This window comes from Siniperca chuatsi, linkage group LG18 (genome assembly GCF_020085105.1).
Source record: "Siniperca chuatsi isolate FFG_IHB_CAS linkage group LG18, ASM2008510v1, whole genome shotgun sequence".
NCBI lineage: Eukaryota > Metazoa > Chordata > Actinopteri > Centrarchiformes > Sinipercidae > Siniperca > Siniperca chuatsi.
Window position 1 is genome coordinate 14889603 of NC_058059.1, and position 16954 is coordinate 14906556.

The 16954-nt window shown below is 39.3% G+C and overlaps 1 protein-coding gene across 5 annotated transcripts in view; it reads left to right on the plus strand.

The window, feature by feature from the left end:
* Positions 1 to 10508, plus strand: part of LOC122865260 (rab GTPase-activating protein 1) — a 77806-nt gene extending 67298 nt beyond the window's left edge. For all 5 annotated transcript variants that reach the window (XM_044173422.1, XM_044173426.1, XM_044173424.1 and 2 more), the window contains 3 exons: positions 3964 to 4035; positions 6818 to 7015; positions 8187 to 10508. In XM_044173422.1, coding sequence (XP_044029357.1) covers positions 3964 to 4035; positions 6818 to 7015; positions 8187 to 8309 — 393 coding nt within the window. In that variant the 3' untranslated portion in view covers positions 8310 to 10508. The remainder of the gene's footprint in view (positions 1 to 3963; positions 4036 to 6817; positions 7016 to 8186) is intronic.
* The last annotated feature ends 6446 nt before the right edge of the window (positions 10509 to 16954 follow it).

Genomic DNA, 16954 nt, shown 5'->3' on the forward strand with positions numbered 1-16954 from the left:
CCACAGTCTTAGGACCCTCATGTAACAAGCTCTGTCTCCTTGACTACACACAGGTCCATACGGAGCTAAAAGGTCTGAAATATATCAAGGAGCCAGGCCATTAAGAGTTTCATCAATAAAATAAAATCTTTAAATCAATCCTACAACTGACAGAGAGCCAGTGTACAAAAATAGGTGTTAACAAGTCACACCTCTTACTTCTGGTTAAAAGCATAGCAGCTGCTGTTGTTTTCCAGCAGCAGGAAGTTAACTGGACACTTTATTATTAAATTTATCACTAAATTATTTCAAGAGTTTCACATTTTATTCTAATCTCTGCCTTAGATTAAATTTCATTATGAGCTTTAAAATCTGAAGTACATGAACAGAAAGCTGCTCATTGATCTGGAAGAAGCACAGAACACAGAGGAGCTTTGCTAATAAAAGATGTAAGTGCATATAAACCAGGGTAAGACAGCAGTAGTAAAAGTAAAGTAAAAGTTAGCTTGATTGACGACTCACCATAACCCAAAAAGAAACAACTTGTGTTTAACAAGACTGGATAAAAATTCAGAGAACTCAGCAAAAGCTGCCAGCAGTTGGTGATCTCTGCATAGCAGCAAGTAATGGCCTGAACATTTGTTACTTTATTGGTTCATTTATATGTCAGAGCACAACATAAATGAAAAAGTGATTTGTTTTTTTGTTTTTTGACAAAACCACTGGACACCTCTTGTTCTGATCCTTTCATATGTTAAGTAAGTAGGCCAGGCAGTCATTATTATTAAAATACTCTGCTCAGCTGGCATCACCAACCTACAGTGAAAAGAATGGTTGTTAATTTCATCAAGTGTATGGATTTGTCATATTTTTGTTACTTATAAAGGTAGTTTGGTGCATTTTATGTGCCTCATCCTGAACTCTGGATGTTTGAGGAGTGAGCCTTTGAGCATCTCTTCTCCTCTTATCCTTCCTTATTTGGCTCGTCTTTTCGGATCTAAGCTCTGATCAAGCCATTACCGTGGCAAGACTAGCCATAAATATTTAAAAATAATATAAGAGCAATCTGTTTTCATTCATTCATCTAGTTTGTGAAGCAGAAACATCTAATTTTACGAACTGTCCCTAAGCTGAACCCAGAGCCTTTGATGACTGAGCCTGTGAGCATATTTTGAGTTCCTGTCTATCCGAATTCCTCTTACGGTGATTTTCATCCTCTCAGATCTCATCCTGTCACTTAACGCTTAAATATAAACCTACCCAAATCAAGTACTATTACCCTCAGCACAGAGGTATTATGCAACAGTCCAGCTCCTGTCGCTCCCTGTGGGCCAGACAGAAATAGCAAGAGGACTCATTTAGAAACAAACCTAAAGAGTCTAAAAATATTGGCAGCACATTTGAATTGACAGCAGATCTGAAAATGGATGATTAGACCTAATCACAGAGGATCTGGGATTTGATGGGGTTTTTTTGTTGTTTATGTGTGTGTGTGTGTGTGTGTGTGTGTGTGTGTGTGTGTGTCATGGGTGAAAGCAGCCTTCAGAATGCCAGCATGCAGCTAAGTGTGAAAATGGGGCTTTGACAAAAATAGTTCTTTTTGTGACAGGGAGGAAGGGGGTGATAGATGGAGAGAGGGAGAAAATGAACAGAAGTCTGCGGAGGAGAGAGCAGAGGGAGGACAGCAGCATTCAATCCTCTGGGACTGACAAGTTGAGGAATGCCCCAAAATAGCCTGCGTTGTTTTCCAACCCAGATAACTCAAATTATTCTTCAAATTGCATTTTCCTATTTCGGTGGCTATGAATGCCAAGTTTCTTTTTGTGGGATTAGAGCCAAAAAAGCTTTGTGTGCTAATTGCCCCTCCAGCCCACAAGGACAGAGAAACGTCTGTTAATGGTGAAGCTAAAAACAGCGTTGAGTGGTGTATTGTAATCCCTATTGTAGGAGCGGAGCCAGTGTAGATGCACTCAGGCTAGCCGGGTACTTGCCAGGTACAGCGACATGTGCCAGGGCTCGTGTCTCTGAGGCCCTGTTAGCATTATATTCATTTTATTTCTTAGTTTTAAAATGTTTTGACCCATGACACCAAACTATTCTGAACATTTCTTGCCTGAGCATTGAATCCTGTTTCTAGTTCTAAGCTTTATACAAAATGTTATAAGTGTGATAAAGCAATTCAAATTGCATGTCCTTACAATATGCCTACTGTAAACATACTGCATACTGTATACAGGCATTATTGACCAAGAAAACCAAATTGCCCCAGGCAATAAAGTTACAGCAGGACTAGATGAATTATTGAGTGAAGACATTTAAAAAAAAATAAGACTGAGATTGTTTGTGGAAAAAAATAGAATATGAAAAACATGAAAACAAGCATGAACAGAAACGAGCAGAAAATCTATTATGTGACACAACAGTGTCAAAACACAATAGCAAGAATGAAGAAAAGAACTACCCTGTTCATTCTGAATTTAAAATAATCATTGACAGCTTGCTTGCAGATGGTACAGCGATAAGGATTCCTGACTGTAAACTGACATGTACCCCATCTTACATAGGCTTGAAATCCCAGCAGAACACACTGTCCTCTCCACCATGTCCCTTGTACTAATTATAGAAAAAATATGAAGGAATGTAAAATGTTTACTTTCCATGTGGGGGACAAAACTGACTGGAGACAGACTGGTCCCTACACACGAGGCTAGCAGCTCAAGTTAAAGCTCCACAAAGTAAAAAGATGTACAGCATGCCATTGAGTAGCACTAGTTAAAAAAGGAAGCAGGGAGAGTAAAAGAGCAAGGGGCAGCTGCAAGATCAAGAGGGATAAGTGATAAGTAATGATGAAGGGAAGGTAGAGAGATGGGTAAAGTAATGGCAGTTGAGAGCAAATGTAGGTGAGGATGACAGGAGAAAAAGATAAAAGACATGTAGGAGGCGAAAGATGAATATCTGCTTGGCTAAAGATACACAGATGGATGTATGGATTGATCTAGAGGAGGAGGAAGAGATATACAGTATATGCCACAGGGAACCAGAGAGATATATGCAGAGAGCAGGAACAGATAGAGAGATAGATAGTCTGTCTACAGAGAGGTGGGATGACCCGATGTTCCCGTTAGGATGACTCATGTCACATCGATCTCTCAGTTCGTCGGCAAGCTAGAGAACAAGTGTGTGGGTGTGTGTCTGTCAGCATATTTGTAGCTGTGGGTTATAGGTGTAGAAGGAGGAGAAGGGGAGAAAAAGAGATTGAGTTATATGTAAGGATGCACATTCATACTTGTTTGTGTACATCCGGTGAGCCCTGCTGGAAAAACAGGACCTTATGACACCGCTAATGGACTTACAGTAGGAGTAAGAGGATGAAGTCTCTGCAACAGAGACTGATTTACTAAGAGCCACGAACAGAGGTGGAAGGGAGAAACAAGGTTGTGCACCTGTAGTGGTACGGTCAGGAGAGGCGGAAATCAAAATAACTAACTGTTTATTTTGATTTTGAGTTTTTAATTCCCTCAGTTTAAGGTGTTTATTACAAATTGACTGATGTATTCATGTAATGGAAAACCTGCAACCTTAGTAGAACCAAAGTTGAAAACTCATAAATATTAATAAAATGTGTGGATATTGTATATGTACAGTATTATAACGTCTTCTTTGTTGTTGTGGGTGGGATTCCTGACTTCTGACTTATTTGTGTGATTATACAAGTTCATTGAAATGCACTTAAGACTCACAAAATGTAAACAAGCTGCTGCATCTGTATTGTGTTGTTCTTTCTTTTTAATTAATTTATCTTCAGTTAACTAACAATGCATCTCTCTACATACAATAGCTGTACAGTACTGCCTACTGAGTGTCACGTTGAATGGCTCAGTAGAAATTCAATGGACTTTGGGTGAATTGTTGATCAAGTTGATGGCTGTCTGAAAGCACTGTAACTGAACAAACTTTCTGAACAACTGTCTCTGGTTCATATAGATCTGCTCCCAGCTGAGTGAACGACTGGAGAAACAACAGACTGCCAACCGAGGAGAACTGGAGAAAATCCGGGTGAATTTTACACACAAACACACACACCTCTAAACACTGCTGTGTGCACTCAAACACATGCTGTAGATTAACAGCCAGGGCTATAAGTGGAGCGCAATTACAGAGCTGTGCAGCTGCAAATGTATGAATGTATGTGTGTGTCTTTTATGGTTACTAGTTGAAGAATGAATGATATGACCTACAGCTCTAAGGATTCTGGATTGCTGCCAGAAACAGTGTCACATTATCACTGGCTGTTATGTGACTTTTGCACGTGCAGGTTGATTGTTTATACCCACAGTCATGTTAGACCTCAGATGATTCTTGGTAGCAATGCTGTCCCTCAATATAAACCACCATCATAATGAGGTCGCCCACTCCTCGTAGAACTTTAGTTGAATTTGTCACTTTCCTCCATTATTGCCAATTGCCAAACACGATGATTAGCTGTTATAAACAAGGTCATAAGCAATAAGATGATGTGTATTTCATGTAGCAGAAATTATCTCTATAATCACTGTAGAGCTGATGTTAGACTTCCATGTAGAACTTCAGAGCCTGAAATGCACAGTGCAGTTTTGATCTCTCGCCCTGAGTTTGCAGGTATGTTGCCGTCTATGTTGCCATCTCATTTTCTTGACTGGCAGTGAAATCAAAGCGTTTGGGGAAGAATCAGGAGTTAGGCCAAGGATCCAGGGCCAGTCATTTCGCTTCCAGCACTTGCACACTTGGCTCGTGAACTGTTTGTTTAGACTGTAGCTGGGAGAAAGGCCGTTTTGGCAGAGAGCTCTGTCAGGACTGCCCAAGGACTCACAAAAGGACAGACAAAAGGTTTATTGCACCAAGGACAAGTCCTGTAAAGGATGTAACAGCTTCTCTCTGTGTGTGTGTGTGTGTGTGTGTGTGTGTGGTGGAGGTGAATGTCTGCAAGGATATCATCATGTTTGTTCTTGTGCTCTTTATTTCTTTTATTGTTTACTAATAATGGTGCAGCAAATGCAATAAAACTGTCAACAATCGCAGTCATAACTGATGTAGGGGAACAGTGATGTGCAGTGAGTAATATATGTTACAACAGTATTAATTAGAAATGTTTAAATAATTATACTGACATACTTATTCACTAAAACTCTATTTAAAGTGACGATAGAAACAATTTCAGCTCGGGCACTCTGCTACTTCATTAATGCTCTCATCCACTTCTGCCGTGATGAGCCTAGAAACGTTATGTATAATTACTATTCAGCTTTAAACCAAGTTGACAGTTTAATCCAAAGGAAATGTAATATTGTTATGAAATATTCAATTTGCGGGAATCATTTTTGCGGGCACACAACCTCGACTATGAACTGAGGTGCTGAGGACAACGCTGCTTGTTACTGCACTCACCTATACAGGACCCAAGCGATTCTGCCCAACCTGCACTGCTATTAGGAAGTTTGGTAGCCATGAGCCAAAAGAGCAAGTGAAGCCGGAACACTCTAACTATCATTTCTACATATGTATCTGTGCTGCAGAAGCCTCATCTTGGATTGGTCTGAGGCTGAGTATTTCTCCACCTTCAAACACCCCCTGTAGCTTAGCTCATCTGGCAAAGCTAACGCCCTACTCCCACAGCAAGATAGGTACTTCAATGAATTAACACTAGAAAATTATGAACAAGTAAAAGTACCTGAATGGGGTGTTGTCTAGCAGCACAGTAAGTATGGCTCAGTTTGCAGTGATTTTATGTTGTTGCTTGCACAAATTGCTCTGTGCCCCAATAATAGCTCATCACATACAAGGGCACCCAAAAAGAGCTCTTTGACTAAAGGGCTGGCTCGAGTGCAGCCCTGACAGAAGAGGGAAAGCATAGTTGGCTTGTATGGCTACTCCACTAATGAGCTGCAATGATTCAGTAACTACACAGAACACTGTCTCTTTGCTAGATTTCTAGTTTATTATCTATATTCATATCAAATAAGCTTTATTGGCATGACAGATCAAAAACCTATATTGCCAAAGCAGTACAGAAAATTATTAACACTGACAGATGATTAGCAATAGCAATAAATATACAATAATATGCAAATATCAACAATCATATCAAATACAAATGTAATAAAGGCATTAAATAACAATTACAAAAGTTGTCCATTATGTATGGAAGGAACGAGCCCAGTAGATAGAATAACATGGGCAGCTATAATACTTTTACCGATGTAATCACTCAGAAACATTTACTACAGAGCTCGTTTCTCTTAGTGTATAACAACAGTCGACATATTTTGCAGCTAATACTGCACACTGACTTGTCTCCCCACATAGATAAGGCAGTTTCTAAGGATTGGGGAGATGGATAAACTCAGGGTACTTTTTTTTTCATCAAAGAAAACCTCTCAAATCCTTATATTTCTCACAGCATATAAGGGTACAGTAACAGTATAGTATACTCTTCTCTATTTGTAAAAACATCTACTGCAAAAAGACAGATGGGGCACATCACAGAATGTCACAGCTGTAGATATTTGCATTTAGTTTAGACATTAGTTGTTTGGTTAGACATTTTGTGTGCACCAACTATCTGTAAAGTCAATATTTCTTCCAAACTCTTACTAAACAAGAGCTTGGTTTCAAGTGTAGTCAGTTTTTTGTAACCGCATCAGCTGCTGTCCTATATTTTTTATCTAATCTGAAATCTGTCTTTGTGCCTTTACTCTCCACATCATTCTACCCTAAGCTTAAAAAGGTATACAATCGACTGGTGTAAAGATGTTATTAGCTTGTTTTTTTCTCTAACCTTTTCTCTTGGATCCTTCTCTAGTCCAAGGTGGAAGGCTGTGAGAAGTGCAGTAGTCTTTTCAACAAAGAGGGTCGTGTGCGGGCTGTGACCACAGCACCTGCTGGGGGGACTGAGGAGACAGATGAGGAGAAGGAGGGTTTGAAGAACCAGCTGAGAGAGATGGAGCTGGAACTAGCCCAGACCAAACTGCAGCTGGTGGAGGCTGAGTGCAAAATCCAGGTACACTAACACAGTTTTAGCCCCAATCAAACTTCAAAGTGTGAGAGTTTAAGATTAACATACACAATTGTGGCCATAGACATGAAAAAAATAAAATCATAAATTCTAGGAAATTCAATGTTTTACCCCCATGATGCTGAAGGAGCTTGTGAGTCATGACTGGTCTGTTAAGTTGTACTAAAACAATATAACTTGAATCACATATTAGTTGCCATCACGACTCATCCAGCTGATGTAAAAGCCATTAAAAACAGACCTTGAGTCGCAGTGAGTCTGCTGTACTGGACTTTGTTGTGGTGACACATTTAACACTACTACTACATACCAAAGGCTTTATAAGGGGTCTGAAAGTCTGAGATGTGAATTGAGACTAGATCATTTCCAGTCATTTAGGTGGGGGATGTTTTGGGACATCCATTACTTAATATCTAGGCTATCTGCTTTTATGTTACAAGTGTGTGTTACCTGCACCGTAATTAAAGGGGAGGTTATATTTCCACTCTCATGACTTTTTCAACCCTTAAAGAGCACCACAAGAAAGACGTGCCAGGGCAGCAGAGGCTCCACGAATCAGTGCACAAAATTTGCTATTAACAAGATATGGTTAAAGACATTAGGAGCATTATTTGTGAGCTTGACTTAATTTAGTAAATGATGGATGACATTGCTGTGAATAACAGTGTCTGGAACAGCATTAAGATCTAATAGAACTGGAAAAGAGCACTCTTATTAAAGTGGGGTGCAGTTGAAATACTTATATATAAAAATATATGTGAGCACAGTTGCTGTCATTTAACGGTCAGTTTGGAAATAATTAGGAGTTTTGGTTTCATACAAAGAGGCTAGAGCGTGGTGAGTTTGAAGAAAAACAGGGCCAGACCAGAAGACACATAAAAACTATTTATGATAAAAGGGTTTAACCAACAACAACTTTGTATGATGTCAAAAAAGAAGGATGAGGATTTCATATGATTAATGATTGAAATGTGTTCAAAGCTGCTGATTGAGGAAAGGCAAAGTGGTAAAAATAGATAGTTTTTAAAAAGTACACAGAGGCCCATACTCATACATACAAAATTAAATTAATTGTGTTATTTATTGACTTGTTTTGACCCCTGTTGTTTTGTGTGATAGTCATAGTGATAGTTATTCTCGTTCCTCTTCAAATCAGGACCTGGAGCACCACCTGGGTCTGGCCCTCAACGAGGTGCAGGCTGCCAAGAAGACCTGGTTCAACCGAACGCTCAGCTCCATCAAGACCGTCACTGGGACCCAGGGCAAGGAGACCACCTAACCTGATAACCCCATCATCCAGTTTTACCCAGACCATGTCTGGAGTACAGTGCAACTCACCACGCTGAAACCTCTGGACGCCTAACTTAACACACCGGGCCATAATTTTAACTTGAACACTGACCGTTAAACCCCAGGATGACCATTACTACAGACTGTTACTTGTTCCTCTCATCAAAAATGTCCTCCTGTTTCCCTGTTCCTACCCCTCCTGATCTATTCACCCCCATCCATTTCTTCCCCCATCCAACCCGAATGACTACAGCCAACTGTGCTGATGAGAAGGGGTTGAAAAACACAAGATGAAGTACAACAGTACCACTTTCCCCAGAGAAACAATGTGCTTCCACCGGTCACAGAAAGAAAAGCGTAAAATAAGAGAAATGCTTCATTTATTTCTGTCTTTGTACTGCTGATATTAAAGACCCGCAGAAGGAAGGTAGGACATCTGAACTGTAGCTGTCCGGATGAGACAGAGAAGAAAACACTCCGTCCTTCCCTACTGTTCTGCGTGCTCCCTCTAAACTACTGGCACAAACCAACCAGTCCCTGTAAAATGTTTGTTTTAGGTACGAGAGCTGATAGACGCCTTTTCAAAACTGAGCTTTTTCTAATTTACGTTGAACAATACCTTTCTTTTTCTATGAATGTGCTTATGTAAAGAGGATATGTGTGTGTTTAAGTGCGCATGTTTTTTGTTTTGTGTTGACTGTGAGGTGTATGTGAGACTGAAAAAAAAAACGTGTTTGAATGCATAAATAATTGACTGAAATAATGTTAAATTGTGTGTATAAAAGAAAGAGAGCGAGCGTGTGGAAGTCCAAGGGAAAGAAAAAGCACTATGGTTATGAGTGTGTGCATGCATGTAAGGGAAGCTTTTCTTGATTGTCTAGTTTCCTTTAATGTTCATATATGTACATGAATGATGCTAAAGAAAAGTTTGCTGATAAAGCCCTGATCTGAAGGTTGATAAAGATGATACTAGTGAATATAAATATATAATTTACAATAAGAACAGAAGCATAAAAAGCTGTTGTGATTAACAACAACAGCATAACTTTCCTCACATCAAATTTCAGACATAAAACATGCTTGAGGTTTGTTTGGTTTGGATGTCGCAGCACAAAGAAACTAAAAAAGCTCCAAACCATGCAAACCTCCACATGTATTTTACAGTATGTTTATGTATGTTATAACACTGTTAACCCCAGAATGGTGCAATGCTTGTTACAAACCATAAACATCACTTAGGGGAAGCGTAAAGTCAAAATGGACAACACACACAGAACATTGTAATTCCTGTTGCACTTTAACACACCGTTAAAACCCACCTCCCTGGTGCCAGCTGTGATCTTTGACCTTGACTGGCATGCTTGATACTTAGTTGAGCAGGGTGTCAGGCCACGTTGTGTTTACTTTTCACAGTTCAGTCAGACCTTTGGGATCTCTTTTACCACAACACGCAAACATTGAATTACACTGTTCATTTTGTATAAAGGCAGGTACAGAACTCTCAGCAGTCATCTATGTCCTCCAAGCATGTGACAAGGTCAAGAGGTTTGGTTACTTTCTGGCAAAAATATAAGAGGGGTAAGATGTTTGATCTTAGAGACCGTTTTGGTGCGAGACGAGTATGGTCATCTTTATACAAGATGGTGAGGGAAACAGAAGCAATGCAGTCAGCAGTAAAAACAAAACATGCCTGTGGTCAGAGGACAATGGCCAGAAAAGATGTTTAAAATTAACAGGAAGGCCACAAGGACATAGATAAGTGCAGCAGAGTGCAGAAGGGCATGTCACAACACATAACTTGTTGAATCTTGGCTTGACTTTAATTTCCGCTGTTGATGGTAGGTCAGTTGGCATAAAAGCTTGTATCCTGTGTTGAGTCAAAGGTAGAAGAATGTGGTGGGGAATAGGGGGGTGCTGGCTTACAACAATATCCATTAATATCGCTGGAATGCCACAGTGTACAAAAGCATTGTTACTGTCCAGGTACAGCTCTTCATGGCCAAGTGACAAATCGCTCAATATCTCAAAATGGATCCAGTAACATGACAGAGACTTGTGTTTATTCCGGCTGCCTGCACGCAACTCAGTAGAGCACCTTGGGGATGAGGTGGAACAGGATAACCACAGCACAAGCATCTTGCAGCTTCCAAAAAAATCTGCAGGAATTGATTGACTTTATCGAACCAGCGTGGAGCAAAACATTTTCAACACATTGATGAATTCAATGTGTTCAGGAGGAAAACGCAGATGTTAAAAATATTGGAAGTGGCCACTGAGTGTATATACACACACCCTGTTGTGAATGTAGAGGCAGAAAAGTCACACACATAAAGACACTTGTCGACTGCCAGAAGTGTAACTCTGCACCTTAAGTGTGGATCAATATCACAGGAGTTACACTGTCAGTAGCAGGACTTCAGAGCGATGTCATCAGAGGTCAAACTGGCAAGCACTCTAAATCAGTCCAGAGGGGAAGGGGGGTTTAAAAAGTGCTTGCTTGTGTGTGTGTTTTCATATTGAGTTGACTGGAAGTTGGGGCTCAACAATATTCCAATTTCTAGTCATACTTTACTAATCATATTAGACTGAAGCAAAAAAACATAAATAGCTATATTTCAGCCTAAAATGAACAGTTACTGTAAATTGCATTTAACTTGAAGGTTGAATCTGATTGGCTGGAATCTACTTGTGATGTCAGAGGAAAAGTCCAGATGAGGTCGAAAGAAACAAAGGACCATTCCTCTGAAGGCACTGGGTTGTATATAACAAACATTAAAAAATGAATATTGAGTTTTTGTTTATGATTTTCTACTCTGTAACTATAACTAATGTTGCCTACTTGTACCTACCCTACCTGCTGCCGTGCTACAGTTTAATCCACAACAATGTTTTATGTTTTTAATGTTTCTTTTGCTCCAAGCTTCTCAGTCAGACTGCTGTTTGGTTAATTAAATGCCAAATGTAGCTTTATCATCCAACAACAAAAACATTATCAACGTGTGAAAATTGTAATAGTGTAGGATGCATTGTGTATACTTCATGAATTTCAATATAAAGATATCAACACAAAAATATGTCCGTCTCTTTCTTTTTTTGTGTGTGTCTGCAATAAAAGAAGACAAAATTAAGACATTCTCTGGTTCCAGCTTATCTAATGTGAGGGGTTGCTGCTTTTCACTGTTTTATAGCATAGTAAATTGAATATCATTGGGTTTTGAACTGCTGGTCAGACAAAACAAGACATTTAAAGACGTCACCTTGGGCTCTGGTAGACTGTGATTGGCATTTTTTCCCTCCAATTTTCTAACATATTAGAGATTAAACTATTCATTGATTAAACAAAAAATCAGTTCTTTTCATTTAACAAAAGAAGCTAAAACTCATACAAACAGCCATACAAGAACTTTACCTGAAGAAAAGTCTAAATCAGGATTTAAATCCATAACTATTTGATCAAAGAATAGGTAAACAAGATTACCAGACACTCAATGCCAGTTTTTCGTGCTGGACAGTTTTTAATACTCACTTGAAACATATTGCTGTTCGATACTCACAATAGTGCAAAAACAAGATTACACTTAAAACATAATTTGAGAGTGCTCTATAAGAACACAGAGAGAAGCAAGATGTGGGAGAGGAAATAGTGTGATTGGGACCTAAACTGAATAAACCACCTGGTGCTGTGACATTTAAACTGCGTCAGTGTCTGAATTTCTGCTCTCAGCTGAAAGAACAGAATAGTAAATTGGCCCTGAGAAATCCACCATTATAATCTCCTTCTGTATCCAGCTGAATGAACATATCATGATGCCTCGTTGTCAAAAATGCTGGAAATCAAATCCATCATTTGTACCATTTTGACCCTGCTTTCCTACATCAACACCTTCCCTCAATGACTTTTAACAAGAATGGGAACACTGAATGTTGCTTTTGAGGCTCTTCACCCATCTCACGATGTCACCTGAAATCTTAAAAACTTAAGGTATTTATAGTTATCATTGGTGTTTTGCATCATTATCTGTCTCCCGAGTTCAAAGCCAGCTTCTATAAAAATCTATAAAGCCAAAACATGTTGTTTCCTCTCCGTTTCCTCGCTAACATTTCATATTGCAGCTGAAAAGGAGGCAGTCGAGGAAGAGATAAAAGAGGTGCATGCTGTTATTATAATGAGGCTTCTCTAACTCACCTCTTGGGAACACTTCTCCGGACATCTGAGAGAGTTTTGAACATGAAAATAAACCCATTTTCTTCTAGCTAATTATGTCTTGTGAAAACAGCCTCTATCTGTCAGACACTTGAACAAGCCGTTTTCCTCGAGCTGGATGGAAATCTCTTCATAGCTTTTACTTATTTTGGCTCCAGTTCTATCTCTTCTCCCTCAAAGAACATCCCTCATAACATATGGCTGCATTGTTATCTGTGTCAGGGGATGAGCTATTTTCTGACATGGCCTCGTGTATAAAAGGTACAGTGTGCACTGATTGTGCTGGAGGTCTCACATATATCATTTGGAGTGTTTATAACTTAGTGCGGTCCCATAAAATTATCACCTTCAGTGATGACGGCCGTTTGGATCTTGGCTCTGCATCTGCCACTGCGGCTGCAGATTGCAAAGCAGCAGGCATGTCGAGTTGGAAACCCGGTACCTGCAGCGGCTTGAGGTAACAAGCGTCAGCATTGTGCAATCAGTTTGACACCTTCTCCCCTCCTTTTTCTGTCCTTCGTTACAGAGCTATAAATACTACCAGCATGGCAGCAACAGAGCAAAATTGCAAAGATGGGACGGGCGTCTTCGGTTGCTGCTTGGCTCAGTCGGTAGTCATTTGTGAGTCAGGGATGAAACTCTGTGTATGTGAGTGTGAGTGTGTAAGAGGGGCAGTGTGGAGCTATTTGAACCCCAGAGCCGCCCAACAACCTCCTGAACTCCCTGTCACTTGATCTCCTGACTGCAGACACGCACACACACACACACAGAATTCAACTTTGGCTAAGTTTAACATCAGATGTGAAAAGTAACTAAGCACATACAGTAGATACACTTCTGATGTACATTTTAAAGGATAAGTTCACAATTTTTCAAGTCTGTCGAAATGATATTCACATGTCCATATCTACAATGAAAAAGTTTTTGGTCGCTGTAATTGTCTCTACTTTCCATACTGAAGAGATCGCAGTTCCAGTGTAAGAGATGGGGGATAAAATCCACAGTCCTAGCTCTTTGTAAAAATTACTTCTAAAGCCAAATATTAATGTCAAACAACTAATCGATTCAGCTGTATTTGATAGTACCCACAACTATATTTCAATACGAAGCAGGTCCTAACTACAAATTGAAATATATCCACTGAAATGCTGTTGAAACAACTGTTAAGAATAATTTTCTTGTTTACATTGAAGTGTTGACATTTTTATAATAAAGGATTTAAATATTTGTTGCACCTCGGTTTCATGTACATACCTAGAATACAGTATGTTTTCTCTTTTGCTCACACAGACACACTCACCTTTCCTTTTCCCTTCTTTACTCACTTCTCGAGGACCGTGTGCGAATATTTGGATGTTTGAAGCGGCCCTTTAAGCTGAAATCCTGAGCATTGAATCTTGTTAGTCTCGTCACTGTTATTTCATTTGTTCAGGAGAGGAGTGTGAACAAAGTAGAGCCTCCACCTGTTCAGAAAAGATATTCGTCTGAGTAAAAATTTCACACTTCTCTTCTGTGTCCAATAACTTTGCTCTCATTTCCCTCTTAATGGAGAATTAAGCCTGAGGGTATTCTCAGGGAAAGAAACATATCATTTTCTTAATCCATGACATCTGATTACCATAGTCATGGTTTTCAAGTTAGATTTGGAGTATAACGAGAACTCCTTCTCTAAAACGTTTGCAGGTCTTGATTTTTGATATCTAATGGACTCTACCCTTTCTCACATCATCCTCAGTAGGTAAATCCACCAAAACCACACCTTTATATATAAACTCAGTGTACATTAGAATAAGTAGATTGAGAATGATCACAGCTAAAGTAATTTAGAGATAGTAACCCAGAATTACTCAATTATATCTTTGCTGTTTTGGGTGTTTTTTCCTCCATTTTCTAATCATGGACAGAATACTTATTTTAGCACTCATAATAAACTTCATATTTTGATACACAACAGTTTTCTGTACTAATTATTCCACTCGACTGCCTTGGTTTAATATGAATTTACATCCACTGAACTGCATTTAAATCAGTGCTGTTGTTCTCCAGCTAACAGTGTTTCAGGTCACAAACATGTCAAAAGCAGGGTGGAGGGAGGGTGCAGTAATCAGATCCAGATGGGATCAGACAGTGTAAGCAGGTTGATAACTAGTCTGGGTGCAAAGAAGTGTTACAGAAGTCAGAGTTTGTACAGATAAAAATCAATTATCCAGACTTCAAAACACTCCAACTCGCCTCGTAAAATAATAATTAGTGTGGATTTAAAATTTGTTATGGTAAAGAGAAGAAGGTAGGGCAACCATGTCAAACTGCATGATTGTGGAGGAGACAAGGTCTGCACTGACTTAAGCATACAATCTCCCTGAAACTGAATTTCATGTATTTAATTAGAGCCAACTAGGTTCTTCCATACATTACAATTGGGGTTCTTAAAACTATGTTTACAGTGTTTCTTACCAAAACAACAAAACAAAATGGGTACCCACCCGTAAAAATAAAAAAAGTACCTTTAATCAATTATTCTGCTAAGACAGCAAACTGCTATTTTCAAAGTTATGAGTGTTGGATCAGTAACTTTAGATTTAACGCTCTTTTGTTCTGTCCCACTTTCTGGATTTCCCAACTGTCTCAGATCAAGCAGTTCCCTTTGTAAAATGTTATTTGAGTGAACCACAACAAAATGAGTGGACTTCCTCTCTGACTCCCTCTGGGGTCCCACAGGGATCCATATTAGGTTCTCTCTTATTTGGTGTCTGTGTGGCATTTGCCTTTATCCTGTCCCGATGTTCATACACTAATGTGTGCAGATGATGCAGTTTTGTACTGTACGGTCATGCAACAAGAAAACTAGAAAGTAAACTAAGAAATTACCAAATGGCATTTAAAGCAGTTGATTAAAGCAGTCTGCAAGATTTTTATAAGATGTGAAAAGTGGCTGATTGGTATCGTGGCATTAATTTAGATTCAAATTTTACTAGTAAAAAAATTTGTCATGAATTGGTTCTGTCTCATTGGAGCCAATGTTTTGGGCCTTTTTCACAGCAGACATTTTGACTTGTCATAGCAGGAAAAGCACAGGTGTTACTAATAACATAAACGATGGCTCCAGTAAGTGTCCAAGTGTCCCAGTAAGTCATGACAGTGAGCCAGCATGCCCGATACCAGGACCCTGAACCTGAAGCAGCTAAATGCAATTCAGCAATCATTCATTTTATTATTTACACCTGCTTTTCCTACTGTGACATGTCAAAATGTTTTTCAACTTTGCACATTTTATAATGATCTGATATTTTCACTTGTTACTTTTCTTGTTTATTATTTATTATGGTTACACTATAGGAGGGCCATTCAATTACAAATTCAACTGGGCCAGATTTTAAAACCAGGAAATGTAGATGGGCCAGACATTTTCAGCAGCCTATTTAAAACCTTTAGTTTTTGGTAATGACAAATTTTAAACAAATGCAAATGAATGTAATAAAAAATAGCAGACGTTTGGAGATGGCGGCAAAAACAAATACTTGCCAGCAAGACATATTTTCAGTAGAGCGCTTCCCGTAAACATCCTGCCCAATCGGTACTGCGCATGTGCAACTCTCAACAGAGATGAGAAGGAAGCGAGATGTCTCACTCGTCAGCTACTTCCATACACTATATATGTAGTTTACTTATTTTGTCATATATCAGATTTATGTATGCTGGGCCACTCAGGAGGTTGCTTCTGGGCCGGTTGCGGCCCGCGGGCCGCCAACTGAATAGGCCTGCACTGTGGTCTAGTGTATATGTAATGTTTTTATCTGTTCTGTACGTTTAAATTGAGACTACAGGTGCAATTAGCTATTTAGGTTAGAAGTTAGCTAACCCCAAAACCACATCACACTACTATAAATAATAAACAAATACTTTTAAAATAAAGAAATGAATAAAAAAAACCTACCAATAAAAACTAACAACCTAACTGTCATTTTAAACATAACAAGAGAAAGGAGTACCCCACTGAAAACCTGTTTTTTATTATCAAACACTCACCTCCTGCGGGCCTGACAGGTGGCTCTGAAAGGTTTGATGGTAGGCAGTCTATAGAAACAACCACTAACGTTACTTCAGCATTACCCACTTCTCTGCTGTCCGTCCCAGAAAACGCTAAAAAGTTCACGCAGCTTCGTGGATAGAGCAGTTAGCTAGCATAGCTAAATTAACCTAGCATAGCTGTGCACAGGTGGTTGCGTGCTAGTCGCGTAGGACAGGGCCTACTGCATCATAGAGAAAAAGCTCCAGTAGAGAAATGTGTATTGGTTTAGTTTGTTTATAGGTCTTGTTAAATCTTCACCAGTATTGTTGTTACCTATAAACAGGCACTGATATCCTGTGTCAGGAGGGAAGGAATGAGTCCTGTCAAATCAATCTGATTTGTGAGCATTTCACAGCTTCCT